This window comes from Lissotriton vulgaris, unplaced genomic scaffold (genome assembly GCF_964263255.1).
Source record: "Lissotriton vulgaris unplaced genomic scaffold, aLisVul1.2 SCAFFOLD_3231, whole genome shotgun sequence".
Lineage (NCBI taxonomy): Eukaryota > Metazoa > Chordata > Amphibia > Caudata > Salamandridae > Lissotriton > Lissotriton vulgaris.
This window is the reverse complement of record NW_028246287.1, coordinates 30,937-50,681: the sequence shown is the minus strand read 5'-3', so window position 1 is coordinate 50,681 and position 19,745 is coordinate 30,937. Positions and strand designations below refer to the sequence as shown.

General features: G+C 44.5%; 1 protein-coding gene across 1 annotated transcript in view; it reads right to left on the bottom strand.

The window, feature by feature from the left end:
- LOC147666000 (extracellular calcium-sensing receptor-like) overlaps positions 1-19,211 on the bottom strand; it is a gene marked incomplete at its 5' end in the record, with an annotated part of 50,578 nt that extends 31,367 nt beyond the window's left edge. The window contains 2 exons of the mRNA XM_086949334.1: positions 14,258-15,085; positions 18,920-19,211. Coding sequence (XP_086805460.1) covers positions 14,258-15,085; positions 18,920-19,211 — 1,120 coding nt within the window. The remainder of the gene's footprint in view (positions 1-14,257; positions 15,086-18,919) is intronic.
- Positions 19,212-19,745: the final 534 nt, after the last annotated feature.

Sequence of the window (19,745 nt, the reverse complement as noted above, 5' to 3'; positions counted from 1 at the left end):
TACCGAGGAAAATATTCCTTCAATAGGATTTTTGCAGTAGACAAAGCAGTATTGTCTTTGAGAGGATAGGCCTCAATCCATCGGGAGAATGCGCAAACCACAACTAAAACGTATTTCAGGTTATTGCATCGCTCCATATGGATGAAGTCCAATTGAATCACCTCAAAGGGATACGAAGGAGGAGCAAAACTGCCAGGAGGAGTTGGGGTTCCTTTGCCAGGATTGTACATCATACACACCATACAATTCTTCACCAATCGTTCAGCACATTTCGTAATTCCATCATTCTTCCACACAGGCGACAACAATTTACAAATGCCTTTCACGCTAATATGTGCTAACCCATGTGCCATTGTCACAACGGCCAGTACATACGCATCAGGCAACAACCATCTTTTCTGATCTGACAAATCAATCCAACAACCACTCGCATCCAACTTTCCCATACTTTCTTTCCACTTCATCTTTTCAGTCTCGGTGGCCTCATTCTGAATTTCTTTCACACTTTCGATAGTGTCCTCACACATGCTCGATTCTGTAGGCCACCTAACCGAACTCGTCACATACATCCGAGTGCTAAGGTTCCGGGCAGTCTCCTTAGCAATCTCATCTGCAAACGCGTTACCACGACCAACATCATCCGTCACCTTACGATGCGCACTACATTTAACAATCGCAACTTGCGTAGGCAACGTCAATGCATCCAAAAGATCATTCACAAGCTGGCCATGCTGAATCTTCGTACCGTGCGACGTCAAGAAACCTCTCTCTCGCCATAATCGTCCAAAACTATGCGCTACACCAAAAGCGTATTGGCTGTCGGTGTACACATTCACACGTTTCCCTTTCGCTAACACACACGCTCTAGTAAGAGCAATCAGCTCCGCAGCTTGGGCAGAATTCTGATTCAATCTTGCAGTCTCAACAACAGTATTCAATGTTACAACAGCATAAGCAGTAGTCACATCGCCATTCGGCAACTTAAAACATGACCCATCCACATACAGAGTGCCATCCGGATCTTCCAATGGGGTGTTTTTAAGGTCCACTCGACCTTTTGTTTCCTCTTCAGTCCTCAAGTAGCAGTCATGTTCTGCTACTTCATCTGACTCTGTGTTAATTGGTAACAAAGTTGCCGGATTTAAGACATTACAACGTTTTATCTGAATATGGCTTGCCAATAACGTCAACTCGTACCCAGACAACCTCGCACTCGTCAAGTGCTGAGTTTTCGTTCGATTCAAAAGAGTATCGACTGCATGCGGAACCATCACCGTAAGCATATTATCCATGACCAATCCTGCTGATTGTCGGATGGAGACCGCAGCTGCCGCAGTTGCTCTCAAACAACTCGGCAATGCTCTAGCTACTGGGTCCAAGGTCGAGGAAAAATATGCACATGGACGCTGCTTACCACCAAAAGGTTGCGTCAAGACACTCAAAGCACAACCTTCTCTCTCGTGAACATATAATGTAAACGGCTTGCTATAGTCAGGAGTACCTAACACAGGAGCCGAACACAATGAATCACGTAGTTCAGAAAAACTTTTCTGACATTCTTCCGTCCATGGTAAAGGAGTCGAAACATCCTTGCACGTAAGAGCCACCAATGGTTTCGCTAGCAATGAAAAATTAGGAATCCACTGCCTGCAGTATGACGTGATACCTAGAAAGGCACGCACATCTCTTTGGGTTTTTGGCACAGCCATTCGCGCAATCGCTGCAATTCTCTCTGGGGTCAATCTCCTTCCCTCCTTTGACAATAAGTGACCTAGATAGGTTACTTCTTGACAACAATATTGGAGTTTAGAAGGGGACACCTTATGATTCAACTCACAGAGATGTTGCAGCAATGACAACGTAGCAAGTTTGCAAATGTCCTGAGTATCGGCAGCCACCAATAAGTCATCGACGTATTGGATCAAAGCCGCACCAACCGGCAACCGAAACGCATCCAGTTGACCCTTCAAGGCTTGACTGTAAATCGATGGACTTTCACAGTAGCCCTGAGGAGCGCGTTTGAACCGGAAGCTTCGTCCACCGAGAGAGAAACCGAAAAGGTCCCTGCTCTCTTCGGCAATCGGGATGCTGAAAAACGCATTTTTCAAATCAATCACCGAAAACCATGATGCAGTAGCTGGAATCAGAGTCAGGAGCGCCGTGATGTCAGGCACAACAGGGAATTGAGGAACCACAATTTTATTCACCTCCCGTAAATCGATAACAAAACGATAAACAGGCGGTTTTGTAGGATCTGAGCGTTTAAGAATAGGCAGTACAGGGCTATTGCACACGTTTCCCCGAGTCTCTTCAATAACATCTTTCTCGATCAAATCATAGATGATCGCCAACAGCGCTCGTTCACCATCAAGGGAGATACGATACTGGGGAATACGTGGCAATCGCACATTAGATTTCAACTGAACAACATAAGGAGAGATATCAAGTAGGCCCACGTCATTTGGACCCGTCGCCCACAAAGACGCAGGAAAAGAACTCAATTCCGGTGGAAGCTTATCAAGAGACAAGTACATAGGAGAGACAACCCTCTCTCCTAACGTAAGCTTTACACCCGCAGGAGAACAATACAAAGTTGCGTACAAACGTTTAAGCAAATCCAGGCCCAAAAGATTCTCGCCACAACCCGTGGTTAAAATCAACGGAGCTTCTAGCTCACGTGGCCCAATTTTAAGGGGCAAAGGGCGTGAAACTGGATTGCTAACAGGGGCGCCAGAGAATCCAACGGAAACATTTGTTAAGCCAGACAAAGGTGCGCCAGGGAGTTTCGAATGCATGATAGAACTTTTCGCTGCACCAGTGTCCAACAGAAAAGGCTCAACGACGCCCGATGTAGCAACTGCGACGTAAGGCCCTCTCTGATCAACCGGAACTGATACCACTCCCTCTCCTTGTCTTTGGCTGTCCTAGTAATTACTGTCGTCAGTCCCCTGATCGACGTAATAATCGTCTACATTGTACTGCGCAGATCGTCCTTGCGACGATCCACGTTGATCGAAACAGTTATTAGAATTAGATGAGTTATCTGAGCGATCGTTCTGAGCACCACGACCTCTACCACGTGACGCCTGCTGCGAACCACCACGACCTCCTTTGGATGAAGTACCACTATTCCGTTCATTTAAAACAGGGCAATTGAATTTAATGTGTCCCTCCTGTCTACAATAAGCACATTGATTGTACCCCAACGATGATCTTTGGGAGGAGGAATCATTACGCGGCTGCGATCGATTCGATTGCGACTGCGATCTATTCTGTTGTGAATTGTTCTGATTTGACCGCGGAGGATATGCTTGTTGAAGCAACACTTTAGTTTTTAGCTCCTTCGTCTTTTTATCAGCACGGTCGTTCTCCTCTTTCTCCCTATTCTCATAATATTGTGCCGTAGCCAATATCTGAGCAGAGGTAGAAACGGCCCATGCACTTTCCGAATTCTTTAATTTATTGCTCAAATCGGGCAATAAGTTTGAAACAAATTTATCCACAAACAACCTTTGTCCACCCTCAGTACCCATATCCTGACCACTATGGTCAATGAATGCTTCCTCGAACCTCGTAAAGAAGTCGGAAACACTCTCATCTTTCTTTTGCTTACAGGCTGACAATTTGTCCCAGTTCACCCTCATAGCTGGCATAAGAGTCTTCATTAACGTTATTATTCTTTGGGGAAGGGCAGCAATCAACTGCTCAGGTTTAGCTCCACCAGATTGTAAAGCATCTGCCGCCAAGATGGCCGCCCAATCACCACCTAATTCATTTGCGTGATCTTGCTGGCGAATCTTAGCCCATACAGGTTGCGGTACGACATTGCCAAACAACATGTCGATATCGGCAAGATTCATAATCGTAGCATCTACGAGCTGCGATAATTCTTTGTAATACCCTGCAGGATTCTTGCGAGGGTCAGGCAATGATTGCTTCACCTGTAACACTTCCGATCTTTTCCACGGGAGATGTATCCATACTCTCTGAAAATACGGTGGGACCGGAGGGGCAGCTGCGGGGTTACCTGGCATCCAAACCGGTGGAACCTCTCGCATGGGATATTGGCCAGACTCATCTGGTTGGTGTTCAATATCCTCGACGAACAATGCATAAGGTATCGGAGCGGGACGAAAAGATAGTAACCGCTCAATAGCACGTCGGACATTAGTATCTACTATCAGTCCAGTTGAAAACTGAAGCCGAAGTTCAGACAGGGCGGTCAGCACCTCGTCAGGCGCATCGGCCGCTATCTGATCATGAAGGAACTTACACATTTCATCAAACACGTATCTCTGGGTTGGTATATTGAATTGACAAAACGTTTCGAGGACAACACGTGGTGGATTTCTCTGCGGATTTACCATCCAACCCATCGCCATATTATATAGCGCAACGCGTTCTCTGTTTCCAGGAAGCTGACTACGTCTTTGAGGACCACCGGAACCAGCGGACCCCTGAACAGGTCCGAGCGAATGAAAGAAGCTAGCCGCAAGGGGAGAATTGCGGCTACGGGTAGAGGGAGAAGAATAAGACACAGGGCTAACAAGAGAAGGAGTAGAAACAGTAGCGACAGCAGGGGTTAACAAAACAGGAGCAGTAGCGGGAGCAGGAGTATGAGGAAGTGGAGGAGCAGTAGGAATAGAAACAGACAAAGGAGCGGGAACAGTCGGAAGAACGGGTGCAAGTTGAGGAACAGGTGGAGGAGGAATAGGTGGAAGAACAGGTACGGCAGGGACCACAGGAGCTGCGGTACCCTGTACGTACGGAGGTGGCGACTTCATAAGATAGGACATTAAAGGATCCTCAACTACCTCTTCCTTCTTGTCCGACTCCGTAGGCAAAGCAGGATAGCATTTATCTATGGTCATACGCTGTAGTCTGTCAAACACTTCCTTATCCTTAACCTCCTTATCACGCTGAAACTGCTCTGCTTTCTTCACTATGGTAGCAACATTATCTCGCTGATTACGTTTATTCTGTCTGATTTCTTTCTGCCGGGCTTCTTTGCGCCACAACCGAAAGGCATCAAACATGGCCGGCCTTGATTTTCGTTCGAACAACTTCATTTCTAGATTATCTAAGATTGACGCCTCGAAGCTACCGTGAGGTGGCCAACGAAGGTCGCCGTCCTTCTTTGTATATTTAATCCAATAATCGTTAAAGGTAATCGGACCTAGTCCATGTTTACTATATAGTTCATAAGTGGGAGTTCCAACCGGAGGTATCGGACACGAGTCCTCCAGTCGGGAATCCGCACCACAAGGTCTGAAACAACTAAACAAAGTACCTCGACCAGGCATCTTGCACACTAGCCGAGTTTCACAAACTTCAAGGGTTACGGGATTTACCAAGTCCCAGCAACGAACAAAACCCTCGGTCTTTGGCGGCTGCAGTCGTCAAACAACACAACAAAGTACGCTAGCAAAGTGTCACCGACAAAAACACTCACACAGCGTTAACAACAAAAACACTCGCTAAAGTGTCAACAACCAAGAACTATGGGAGCGACCCACAAATACTTAACTCAAAAATCGATGGCGTCACCAGGAAGGCCCGTCAATCGTCTCGCTATACCAAGGTCTACGCCAGGCGCCAAAACAGGTCTACAGTCAGGGCAGCAGTCCGTCGCAGCCGTCAGGAGGCGGGAATCTTCGCGGGAAAAGTCTTCGGGCCACTTATTTCGACAACAGGATCGATGAAGCGGAGTGCACCTTCCCTCGGAGATTTCACACGAAGTTCCTCACGATCGTCGGGCTTGGACCGGTACCACTGATGCAGCCCTACGTTGGGCGCCAACTGAAGGACTGGGTTCTGTAGGACCCAGCGGTGCCAGGGCACAACACCTGAAACCTTCGTGGGTAACCTGCTCCGGCGTACAAGTCACAGAGACACGGGACACTTCCTTCGGCGTCAAAGATTCAAGGTTTATTTGCTGCAGGGAACACAGAAGTCACAACAAGTACACAGCGTGCAACTTGGGGAGACTGCTTCAAATTGGTTCTGTGGATCGCTCCTTTTATACAGTTTTTACCCATAGGATAACATTTGAACACAAAAGTTTACAACCTGGTTCTCACAATTATTCCCCGGGGGGTCGCTTTGGTCACTTTGAAACACATGAGGTCCGAAACATAAGTGCGGAAACATTTGGCGGTTCCCAACTGTAAAATCCCATCTTCCCACCATTAGCAAATTCCAATCAGCAGTAAAACAGATCGAAATAGGAACAAGGACAGGTGTAGAGGAAGACGGAGACAGTGGGGAGATCGGAAAGGGTGTAAAAGGGGAGGTAACGGGAAACACGAGATGCAGGCATCAAAGGGACGTGCCTAATGAGATGCACGGCTGAGACAATAAGCCCGTGCGGCAAGATGAGCCTCATGCGGCGTCATCTGCCTTACAGTAGCATCCCCCTCGTCATAAAGACACTTACAAAGAACATGTGTCTTCCGCAAATATCTTGGGAGTCCCAGGGTCGCGAAGCGGACAACGTCCGTTCGCTGGCTACTTGAGGGCAAGAGACAAAATGGATGCCGTATCTAAGATGGAACCCGTGGGTACAGATGAAAAACCCATATAACAAATGAACGGTTTAAGCTAGCACAGCGAAACTGCGCACACTTACTAAACTCGTCATTTGCAGTTCATAGATACCAGACTCGACTATATTCGTGCGAGTCGAAAACACCACTTACAATTGTCACGGAACCTCAGGTGATGGGCTGAGGCAGAGGTGGCAGCCCGGCACAGAGAGGGGAATAAGGGCCTATGCAGATGACTTGTAGCCCACAAGTGGGATACACTCCTATCCCAATTTACAAAGAACATGACAATTCTCCCTCCACATGCTACTAGATCAGCGAACCACTGTCCTTGAATCCCTCCAGGGTTGTAGTCACTGGATATATCCTTTCACTACATGGGTGTGTTAGAAGACCTTCCCTCCCCCACCCACCTAGATCCGGCCATTACCCCACTGCCTCAGAAGATGACACTCTAGTCCCAGGTTAGCAGGCCCTACTATATCCCTTCCCCTCCCCTTGGTTCCTTAGTTTCCCCCCTACCAAGTTTGCCAATAGTTCTACCTTCACTCTCCCTAGAGGAGGATGTTCTCATACACACAATATATAAGTTATTTCAGTGGCTGGACCCTGCCTCCATTATTAACTATTGCTAACTCATTATTGCATTCAGGCAAGGAAGGACACTTTGGGACCCACTCACAGCCCAAAATCCTCAATATGGGGTGAGATGTATGCAAATGGAAAAAACAATGTTCGTCAGTTTCAATGCCATGATAACCTTCAACACTAAAGACCCCTCTTCTCTTCTTTCTCTTGACCACACTAACTAACCATCATGACCTAGCACAAAAAAAGTCTTCCCTTTTCTCTCCAATCTCCCATTCAGATTTCTGACACTTAAAGAAGTCATTCCTAACCCTGTATCAATGGCCCTCCCACTGGTCTGTGTCAGACACCCTCTCCTTTGTTCATCTCACATATTACCTTTAAGATGACACTATCCATTGTTTTCTGTTTTACAACTTTACCCCCCACCTACAGTAATGCGGTACAAACTGCGTCTCCATTTAGACATTGGAAACCATATTAATATGCTTCCCCTTTACAACAAGGTCCTATTCTTTCTGTCACCAACACCTGGAACTTCTCTAACGGATGGCATCCACTTTACCTTGATGTGCTAAAATTCATCTCAACAGCCAGTAACCCTGTTCTTTTCAGAAAATCCATTCCAATGGAGACCATTATTACCAACACAGCTACAACAGGATAATTTTAATACCTTAATATATTTTAGATAGGTTCAAATATACTATTTAGCACAGTCAAACAGCTATACAACTAATACTGGACTACTGTAATAATCTTCTAGATTGCCTCCAAGATAAGATTGTAAATGTTGTTGCCCGAAATATGTACAACTAACCCAAGCATACTTCAACCTCTGCCTCCACGTCAGCTGACTTTCCCCCAATAACTGTGGACTACACAAGCGACTGACACTTGTTTCCAAAGCTGTGAATGACCTGGCTTCAACCTATCTCTACTATCCAAGTAGACACCTACTTGAAATCAAAGATCCATCAACGTTGACTTTATAGTTATGAGGATGCACCTCAAAGACTACTCACCCCAGCTGCTCTGCCGTGAAGGGAACGACCTGGGTTGCTGCTCTTCCTCCCAATCCGCCGTGAGGGAAACGGCTGCCTTCAGCGCTCTGCCTGCCCGCTCGCCGTGAGGGGAGCGGCTGGAGCAGACAACATTTTCCAGCATCCCTCAGTGGCGCCTGACGTGAAGTGCTGGAAATCGCGCTCGGAGTCTGGATAAAATGCATCCAGGTCTCCCGCACCGCGGGATGCATGCAGGCGTGCCCGGGCGAAGCCCGTCATTGCCAGGAAGAGGCACGGCAGGGCCATCCCCTTTTCATCTACCATCTTGGATTCACTCCCAGGTACTGTTAAGTGATATTGAAATTATCCTACTGGGAGGTAGAGTTGCTTAGTGGTGTTTACCAGGTGAAACACTCTGCGCAGTGTGGAACGAGTCGTGACTTGCTCATTCATACTATATTTACTACTGCAACTTCTATCAGTCTACAGACTTTGTCCTGCGTGCCAAGACTTTGTATTGCACTTGCACTTTTGCATCATCCTTCTTACTTGGAGTTTTTACCATTTGCTGCTGATCACTTTTTATTGTATCTTGTAAGGATTGTAATTACGGTTGTCTGGATTCCCTGTTTTAGTCATTTTAGTACAATGCACCCCTGCCCTGACCTGCATCTTTGCACACTGCACGCTGCACTTTTTTCCTGTTGTACACTATATTAAGTTATTGGCTAATAACTTAGAGGGCTATTATTCCTGTTGGTTTGCAGTATTTTTTAAGGCGCTTACTGTACAATTGTCATGAGTAGGCGGAAAGTGACCACTGGGAAAAGTGTGGTCAGTACATTAGATGCCTTCATTTTGAGGGCAGAATCCGCCCTTATGCATGAAATCCAAATGACGGAACGTAGACTTTCTTTAGACCCACAGTCCCCAATGGGTAGACTTTCCCTAACTCCAGTATTTCCCGGCCCCCCTTTGTCAAATAGCCAGGTTGCGCCTACAGATAGTTTAAGCCCATCCTTACTATTACGATAAATTTGGATCCATGTCCCCCAATAGAGCATGAACCCACCCCAGTGAAACCTAAGGCAACCACTAGAGGGCAGTTGGCTAAGCTTAAATCAGCCAGCAACAACGATTTCTCCACCCCCCCACAAAAAGGGGTGTACTAATTCAAAGTTGGCTCAGGGTTCCCATGGCAGGCCCTCTCTACCTGTCCCAAACATAAGTGTTGATAGTGAGGGCACTTTACCCTCTATGTACCAGACCACCGTAGAACAATTATCTATGGCCGCCGAGGATGGGAACTTCTGGATAAGGCTAGAAACCATGCTATCCACGTTATTAGACCCTATATTTAAAAAAAATAAGTGCATTAGAAGAGAGGCTATCCCAACTAGAGGGAATTACCAGTTGCAACCCTCTGCCCACCCTGGCAATGAGTCCACCCATTAACATAGCTGATACAGCAAGGATTGGAAAGGGAGATACCAGGGAGGGGGCAGAGGGAGGGGCTACTACAAGAATTACAGGCAACGATGAGGCACAAAAAAAGACCAGAGGTAATACTAACGGGCCTAGTGGCCCTGACATGGGGCTATTTCCTGCCAGCCCCTCAGAAGAGAAGGATCGCTCTGGTCCCACAGGGAAAAGGGGCTTGAGAGACGGGATAATTATAGCCAGAATCTCCCAACAATAAACCTCCATGCGTAGTGGTACTAGGGAACATACCCCCGCTCACAACCGGGGTTAATAAATATTTTGTACAATTAAAGAACAAACTGACTCACTGGTTCTCTCATATCACTACTTTGGGTCATTGTGTATCTAAAAATATTTTAATGGCATGCAGGGTCAACTGGATAGGGAGCTCACGTAAAATGGACAGTGGGGATTGCGTCATTGTAAATTTTGACAACCCTTACACGGCTGAGTGCATTTTATCCAGGGATAATAGTTTTAAACCACCAACGGGCTCTGTTATCAAGACTCTCCCACTGGGTTACTTTTATAACCCAGCCCGCTGTAGGGAGATACCAGAGCCAGGCTTCAGGGAACGTCAACTTGGAGGATGGTCGAATAGACAAGGCCCTCGGCAACAGCTACCCACCCCAGCTCAATCTGTACGGTAAGGGACAGTTTTATAGCCCCTTAACATTGGATCTGGAAACAGATTCACAGCTCTATCTAGGTTGGAAAATTGCAATTGACTGCGGGCTCCTGTAGCGTCTGTCCCTCCGTCAATCGGATTTTCACAGCCTCATATGGATCTAGCCTTGATGTATGGTGACATGAGGCCCAACAATTTTTTATCTTGGAATGTCGCTGGTCTGGCCAATAAATTCCAAAATCCCCAATGGGTATGTTTTGTGAAACAATACACCATAATTAGTCTACAGGAAACTTGGACAGTGGATTGTAACCTTTTCTTAGAAGGCTACAAGGCATTATTTGTCCCGGCCACTCCTTCGGCATGTGGCAGGCCAAGGGGTGGCCTGGTTACTTATATCTCAGTGGCTGTAGATTGTAAATTGCAGGCGATTTCAACCCCACATCGGGGAATTCTGTCACTTTCCGCAAAAAGGGGGAACACTAGATGGGGAATCCTCAACTTTTATAACTTGGTGGCCGGTTTGCCAGGAGAATGTAACATCACCAACTTGGCAGGATTCATCAAAAAATCTATGGGCCCAGGTTCTTATAACCTCCTTGTCTCTGGGGATTTTAATATTCACCCTTGTGGTAACCTGACATTTACCTGCATTTCTGAGCTAGGCTGCCCCCAGTATGTCAGGTTTTCACTTTGAACATCACCCCCAAGAGGATGTGCTGAACGATATACTTAATGATTTCGACATGGTGGTTACGATGTCTCTGAACGGCACACTTACCAAGTTCCCTTTACCATCATTTGAAGGGAACAGGAGAGGAACTTTCATTGACTTTATCCTCGTCTCAGCGTTGTTACAGTCCTTTTTGTGATGATTCTATCATTTTAGGAAGTGATTTTAGTCACCACAATCCTGTATCAATTAATGTGTCGGGCCCATTAGCTGTAGAACCATGAAGGGCTGCCCCTAGTGGCAGACTGAAACCAACAGATGGTAAACGCAGACTAAAGTGGTCTCAAATAGCTCCAGACATCTTTTATAACAAGTTGAAGTTATCCTGTGCCCATGACCTGGAACTTTGCACATCTGAGTAATCTACCCCGGACGAAGTCCTTGGTGCCTACAAAGGAATAGCAACAAAATTAGGGGAATTGCTATGGGCCTAGATAGTTTGAATCCCACTGCTCCAAATCAGCTAAGCAGCTGAGGGAAGCTCTGGCGGCCAAACCGAGAATTCAATCTGAAGTGCGAGCATGTAGAACAGACTACAAGTTAGCCATGCCCAAACATAGGGGAACGTTAAAGGAAGAAGCCTGGCAAGAGCTAATAGACTCCAGTACACTGAGGAATAGCTCTAGGTTCTGGAGTGCTGTGAATGGGCCCCTGTTCCATAAGGATGGTGGGGATGGCCTGGTGGCCCATATCACAGAGGAGGAGTGGGTACTTCATTTCGAATCAATGTTTGACTGCCCGCTTGAGCTCAATCTAAGTAAACCCAGGGTGAGAAAGGATGCCGTGATCTGCTTCGATAGGAGTGAGATCATGGAAGGGATCCTAGGGCTGACTATTAGCAAAGCTCCAGGCCCCGATAGAATACCCCCCAACCTATTTAAATCGGACCCCTCATTTTGGGCCCCATTCTTAGAGTCTTTATTTAACGCTGCGGCTAAGATCGAATGTCCCTGGTTCTGGGCTTCCTCCACTATAGTTTCAGTTTTTAAAAAGGGTAAGAGGAATAGCACTCACTGCTATAGACCTATTTCGCTTATCGACTCAGTGGTGAAAGTGGTGAGTCGAGTTCTTTTAAAAAGGTTAACTGTATGGGCGGATAAGAATAGGATTTTATCGGATGCCCAATATGGCTTTCGGCAGGGTCGTTCTACCGTTGCCCAATGTCTGAACCTGTCCATGGTTTTGAGCAAATACACAGTTGCGCATTCTGATACAATCCACCTTGCCTTCATCGATCTGTCATCCGCCTTTGACTGTGTCAACAGGTCGAAGCTTTGGCAGTCCATGGGGCAATGGGGGTGGAAGACAGTATTGTCAACTTTCTTGAGGACCTCCATACCTCGACCACAGCTAATGTTAGGTACTCTCAGGATTTAAAGGTCACCAAGGACATTGATATCAAGAAAGGAGTTAGGCAGGGCTGCATCTTACCGCCATTTTTATTGAACATTAACGACCTAGAAAGTGTGCTGCTGGCTACCGGGGTCGATTTCCCCTTTGTAGGATGCAGGGTATTCCTGTTCTGCTTTACGCAGTTGACGCTGTCCTACTATCAAGAACTGAACTGGGCCTGCAAACCCTCTTAACTGCTTTCTTGGGATTCATGACTGACCAGGACCTAACCATTAATAACTCAAAGTCCTATGTCATGAAAGTAGGGAAACAGACCAAGAGGAATTTCCAGTTTAAATCAGGTAACAATAAAATTCCCAGTACAAGTGTTTTCTCTTACCTAGGGGTCTTACTAGATGACCAATTAAAATGGGACCTATTGATACACAGGAAAAAGGGGGATCTGGCCAGGGTCAATGCAGAAACGTTTAACTTCGCCTCGAAATTGGGGAAGAAGCCGACAGGAGCCATACTACAAGTTTATCAAGCTAAAAGCGTAGCAACAGCAACTTACTATAGTGAGATCTGGGGCCACGCAAATATAAAATCTCTCCAGGTTATGGAAAACAGGTTTTAAAAAAATGTATTGTGTGTCCCACAAGGACCCTCGATCTGGTTGTTCATGAGGAATTGGGGGTCTCCTACATAAGGGACACTCTGGCCCTGCGCCCCAAAATATTTTGGTTAAAATGTTGGCTTAATGATGATTTACCTTTTACTAAAGTGATCTTGAAAAAACCTTGTCACTGACAATATGGCTCGCATCCCCTGGCTTTGCTATGTTGAAAAGGGGATTGAGCAGCTTGGGCCGGAGGTCCTATTCTCTAACCCAGATACCGTCCGGGCATATATCCCATTAATGACATTGCCTCTGGCAGAACCATATCTCATGGGTTCCCTGTCGTCACACCAGAAATTTTTATTATCAAGGTTCCGGATGAATCTTTTTCATTTATTACTGGCTAGACCCAAGGGGTCCTCACGAGGTCAAGTGTTAGCTCCCTATGGCTGTGACGTAAAGTCTCCATAGGACCTGCTCCACTCCATGTTTTTATGTAACCTGTATGCTGTCCCCAGAAAGTATTAATTAGTTCCCATTTTAAAGAAAAACAATTTTAGCCAAATTAGGCTAGCACTTACGTTTCTGCAAATGTTGAAGGATGACTGTATCTTTTTTATTGTAGGATTTTTAAAAGCAACAGTGAGATCTAGGCACTTTATGGACGTTTACCATTTTTAAGTAGACTTGTTTCTGAACGATATACTCTACAGACATAGAGCAAGTTCTTTTATTCTTTATTTCATGTTATTAACTAAATATTTTTCCTTTTTAAGCATGTATTTGTCTGACTTTTATATTTTTTTATTGCAAATGAAAGCCGAACAAAGTTGTTATTGATATTGATTGATAGTTACATCTATATCACCATGTATCATTTGGTCCTACCACCTTCTGAAGCTTACCTTTAGAATTAGAACTTCGTGCAACCAGGGGTTTTTCTTTTTTCCTCAAAGTAGTGCTGCCTGGTCATCATCTGCAAATCAGAATTATTGATTGCCAACCTCCCATTTCCCAGTTCTGTATCTACTTGTCATGCCTGTATGTTCCATTAGTAAGATATGAAAATAGTATTTGATATGTGCCCTGCACCGATTACTATTATGCAACAGGCTCGAGTCATATTTAGAACAATTTTGCAGTTATCTAAAATATGCTAACAACCCCACTCTTACTTGGCTATGTACAGCTTTATAAAATGTTTCTGCCTGAAACTATAATTCAAATAAATCAATAAATATTTAAATACATAAATAAATGTTAGGAAAATATATGTATAATTAACAAAATGTCAATCTTTATTTCTGCTTCAGCCTAAATTCTTACTTGCCATGGTTCAAAATCCACTAAATCTGCACAATTCCTCCGAATGAAAGGACTTCTATCATTTTTGCAGGCCATCAGATCCTGTAAAGCTGTGGCGATGGCATATACTGCCATGTAGGTGCTGTAGGCGATCCCCTGGTATGTGGCATTGATAAACGTGGGAAGGTTGCTCAGATTCTCATGTCCTGTGCACAGTTTCATGTTGCTAACCCTGGAACCCAAGTGATTCAGATGATCAGACCAGACACATCCAAAACTATCTTCCCAGAATTCCTGAATGAAAACATCATCAGCATATTTTGAAGGATTGACATTTCTGAGATGCTGGTCAAATCCTGGCATTTCACCACTGTGGATGGCAAACCCAATGGTGCCAGTGAGGATGCCCGAGTACTTCTTTACAGACAAGAGGGCAGATGTGGACCAGTTCTCGCTGGCGATGAAAACCTTGCCAGTCACATTCTGCCTCACCATCTCATCCACAATGATGACCACATCTGTATCTGAGCAAAAGACCACAATGGCTGTGGCGGTCGAACCTCTAATCACCTGGGAGATGTGAAAGGCGTTCCTGTCGGTCCTGCTGAGGATAATGTTCTCAGAGAAAGCAACGCAAGCACCAGCTGCCATGAGTTCCTGCTTAATTATTTGAATGCCCTGTTGACCGTAATCACTGTCTTCAGCCAGGAGACCCACCCAGGTCCACCCAAAATGCATCACCATCTGAGCGAGCCCGCGAGACTGGAAGTCATCGCTAGGGATGGTCCGGAAAAAAGAAGGGAACTGGTTCCGGTCACTTAGGAGTGGATTCGTTGAAAAATAACTGACCTGTAGAAGAAAATCAAGGACATTTATCAAAAGATCAGCATGATCAGAGAAATGAAAATTATTCAACAGAAATTCGGAGTGTTGAAAAACCTTAGCTAAAATTCATTAAGATCTTACGTTGTCCTTGTGTGCAGCAAGTCATTGCAAGACAACAAAAATCCTGACCTGGGATTCACTAAGCCAGGCAAAGCGTGGTTTAGTAAATACAAATTGACACAACAAAATGAATAGTGCTGCTTTGCAATATTTTGCATCAGGGAGGCTTTCCATGGGTGGAGAATGGGTGTTTCCAAGCATCCACCCATGGATTTTGGCACGATCGAAGAATTATCAAGATTAGTAAACCTTAGATTGCCCCAAAATGGTCTACCACCCAGGCCCAGGAGTAACAAGGAGAAATATATTTATTTCTCCTTGGTACTTCCTTTTTCTATGTTTAATGCATTCCACAACACACATAGAGAAAGAATATTGGGGCATATTACCAACAACTAGCGAAAATTATCGCTAAATAGGCTTAGCGACAATTTTTCTATCGCCAAGCATCACCGGATTGTATTGAGATAACGAGCTATTAGCAACGTTATCTCAAAAGTGATAAAATACCTGGCGATATGCGTGAATATCACTGAGAATACAGCGATATTCACACATTAGCGACGAAATGCTCTTAGCCATGTTATCCACCTCCCATTGGATGACATGGCTAAGAACTGGTCTGGGCAGGTGTTAGTATTTGGAGATATTAGCGTTTAGCACGAATATTTCCATCGCTACGCCTGCCTTGCTAATAGGCGATAGCGATCTTAGCGACTGCTTTCAGTCGCTAACAGGTTGGGTACGCCCACTTTGGATGTCATTAGCTATAAATATCACTGACATGCAAAGCGGTCCCGAAACCGCTCGCTATCGCCTACAAGCTGTCGCTAACTGCTGTTAGCGACAGCTTCCTAATAGGCTTTTTCGTCGCTTAGCAGCCGAAAACGGCAGCGGAAAATTGCCTATCGCCCCGCCTTGATAATATTCCCCATTATATTTTAGGATTGTTTTTGCACAGAAAGGTTTTTACATTTTTCGAATCTGTCTTTTTAAAATTGTGAGTTATATTTACAAGTGGGTTTTTTCTTTAGAAATAGCTATTAAACCTTTTCAGTTAAAAGAGCTTTAGCATCCTGCCACTGCACTGACTAACCACACTACATTTTAAGCATGCCACATTTTTTTACATTAATCACTTAGACCTTGCGCGTTCCAAAGCACTACTTATAGGTGACTTCATTAAAGTAAAAATTAGGTTCTGACATAGGCCTGCTGTAGCTTTGGCTCACAGCAGTTCAGGGCTCCACCGACATGCCAGAAGAAATGCTCACACATGCGGATGGGATAAATGTACAATGCAGTCCACATGTGAATGCTAAACTTTATGCCACTGTTAAAATCCAGGCTCCATGTTACTTTGTCCTTATTAAAATGTTAATGATGCCAATAGGGGTAGCTAATTTTGTATCATGTTTAGGGTACTGTTAAGTACCACCATGCCTAAAGTCAAAAACAATGGGGGAGAGGTCACTTAAAATGATACGCTTTACTACACCCATGTATGTTTAAACATGCAAAGTCCCCAATCAAGTGCAAATGAATTTGCTCACATATTTATTTTATCTGCATGGAAAATATTTTAAACTACGGAGCAACTTTTTCCCATACTCATTCGAAGGATGTGTCCTTGACAGGAACAAATCTCCAATCGAATCCATGGTTGGAATGTGTGCGTTCAAATGTTTGTGTATACCAACAACTGACATTTTTTTAATTGATCATCTGCTTTATAAGATATACTCATCCTGTAACACCCAGTTCTCACCCCTAGATTCTGATTCACTCCTTTACCGTTGTATTATGAATGAAAGGATTGATTTTTGCAAACTCCATTTTGCACACTTAAAAATCACGCCATTTGCACACCAAAGTTGACCTTAGCTGAGCAAGCGAATTTGTGCATTGGGTCTTCAGTTTTCATCTGTTGTTGACACAGAGTGCGAGAAAAAAAGCTGCAGGAAGGCAAAATATTACCTGGTGACCATAGACAAACAAGCACTTTGCCTGGAGTTGTTATCCCTATAGGTGCACCTGCTCCCCAACACTCTTTGGACCCATCTACAACACTTCCTATAGCTCGCAAATGGGAAATCGGTCCATTTGCGACCGCTAAAAAGTGTGGTGGAATGTACAAACCCCATTTTGCAAGTCGATGACCAATTACTGACTCTAAAGAAAGGTTTGCGAGTCTCTGTTAGTAAGGGGCGTGCCAAGGGCATCCCATCCTAATAGCAAGTTGCACTTGTATGTATGATTGTTTTGCGGCTGCAATTGCGGTCGCAATACACCTACAGTTTACCACCTACTTCAAGTAGGAGGTAAGCCACTCGCTTATGGGATGGGGTCTCTAGGGGACACCTTCCCCTTTATGAATGGATGTAAAAATATTTTTTACGAACAGTGGTCCCATGGACCACAGACTACTCTTAAAAGATGAAACAGAAACAATAGATTTTCCTTTTTTAAATGCATTCTATTTTCATTTAAGGAAAATGTGCTGCATTTAAAAAAACTACTTTTTTGAAAAGCAGTCACATACATGGTGGTCTGATGACCCCAGCAGTCCACCATCCATGCGAGTGCTAGCCATTCCCAATGGGCTGCACATTTCGACCTATCTCTTGAATATTGATGAGGCATGTCATTTGCAAAACCATTAGGAATCGCAAACAGTGTCTGAGACACTGTTGTACATTCCATTTTGTGAGTCTCAAATTGTGAGTCGCAAAATGTCGCAATTAGCGACTTGTAAAATGTCGCAATTTGCGACTCTCAAAATGGAATGGTCAGACATCTGGCCCTTGGAGCAGACACTGCATAGATGATACTTGTCCTGGGGAAAGATAAACTTTTCCAATATTTGACAGAAAGTGTCAAGCAAAGCGACGAAAGTGAAACCAACATGTTTACTGTTGAACTGTTTTTACCTCAGCTCTGTATACGAATCCATTTCAAACTAAAGGGAAATCAGTTGTTCACAAGAATAATACTTTTTGTTAAAGAGAATTCACTTCTTAATCTCCAATCAGAACCACTAAAGTTAGTTTCAAGCACTTCGAAAATATAATGCATTTTCTGCTGAAATAAGCCAATAAGGTGGTTTGATTTCAAGTAGCTTTTCCCATACTAATCATCTGTTCAATGTACCCTATAATACATTGAATGGAACTTTTAGGGGAAGATCAAAAGGGAGGGGTAGTAGTATTAACCATTAAGATAATCCAATAAATCAGACATCTTAGGGTGCTAGGGGTTATTTAGTTAGGAGTATGGGGGAATTTCATATGGCCAAGCAGCTCGGCATGCAAACATTCTGTAATCTTCTTATTTACTGTAGATCTGTAGTTTAGTCTCTGTCATTCACTCTTACTACCTCAGTCTTTCATATAGTGACACAGGTGCAACATTGCTCCGTCACACTCACTCATCTATCACTATTACTTATTTTTATTTCTGCTCGAACCAATAACGCACAGACTTCTTGATACCCTTGGATCAGGGATAACAGTTTGTTGGATCCCACCCAGGACACATCTTCTTGGGATTCAAAAGGCTGGAATCTCATATTGATCATTGATCATTGATCATGAATATGGTAAATCCACAAACCAATGCTTGTGTTTAACTGTCTTCTGCAGAAAAAGCAAACTTCACCATGGCACGAGACCCTATCAAGTAGGGGACATCGACTGTCCAGTGCGTATTAAAGGTAGGAGGATTCACCAAAAGACTCACCTGGGGGATCCTGTACAGCCCTAAAACCTGAGCCATTAGCATAGAACGTGTGGACCCAGAGTCACCTACAACACCCACCAGCGGTGGTTTCTCCTTGCACCGGTAGTTTGCTATGGTCTCCTCTTGCCCGGTCAGCATCCACGTTGTTCCCTCGAGCACCCTCTGCAGTGCCCTGCAGGAGTCATAAATTCCAAATCCCAGGGTGATGTTGGGCAGCAGGTCAGGGTTATTGTTGATCTCCTCCAAGGCAAAGATCATGCCATGCAGCCACTGATAAACTAAGGATGTAAACCTATAATATTGTAAAAGATAAACATTTCAGAGAAAAGGGAAAATAAAATGTTTGTAATGAAGTCAAAGACAGGTTATGTAATCGCTGTGCAAAATATTGCGACAAACCTCGAGTAGTCAACTGCAGACACTGCCACACACACCTCTTCCAATTCACCTCAATTCAGATTTTCTAGTATAGTAGTTTCTGGCAACGTACCTCAATCATGGCTTGCGGGAACCCTTCTAACCCTCACCCCCCTACTCAGAGCTCTGTTAATGGGTGTGAGAAATTGGGTTGTTGGTTGAAGGGGAACCCTTCACAAACAGCAGCCAAAATACTTTTCAGGGTGAACTAAAAAATTTCACTGAATTAACCTGTGCTTTACCCTCTTGCAGCTTGGCGCAAAATCAGCCAAGCCTAAATTAAAGCCAATGTCTAAAGTATTTATGCTGCACTCAAACAGTAATAAAGTAAAATCATAACGCGTGATGAATCCCAATCTAATTTCGAAAAATAGAATCAAATGTATTAAATCAATTGACACCAAAATGA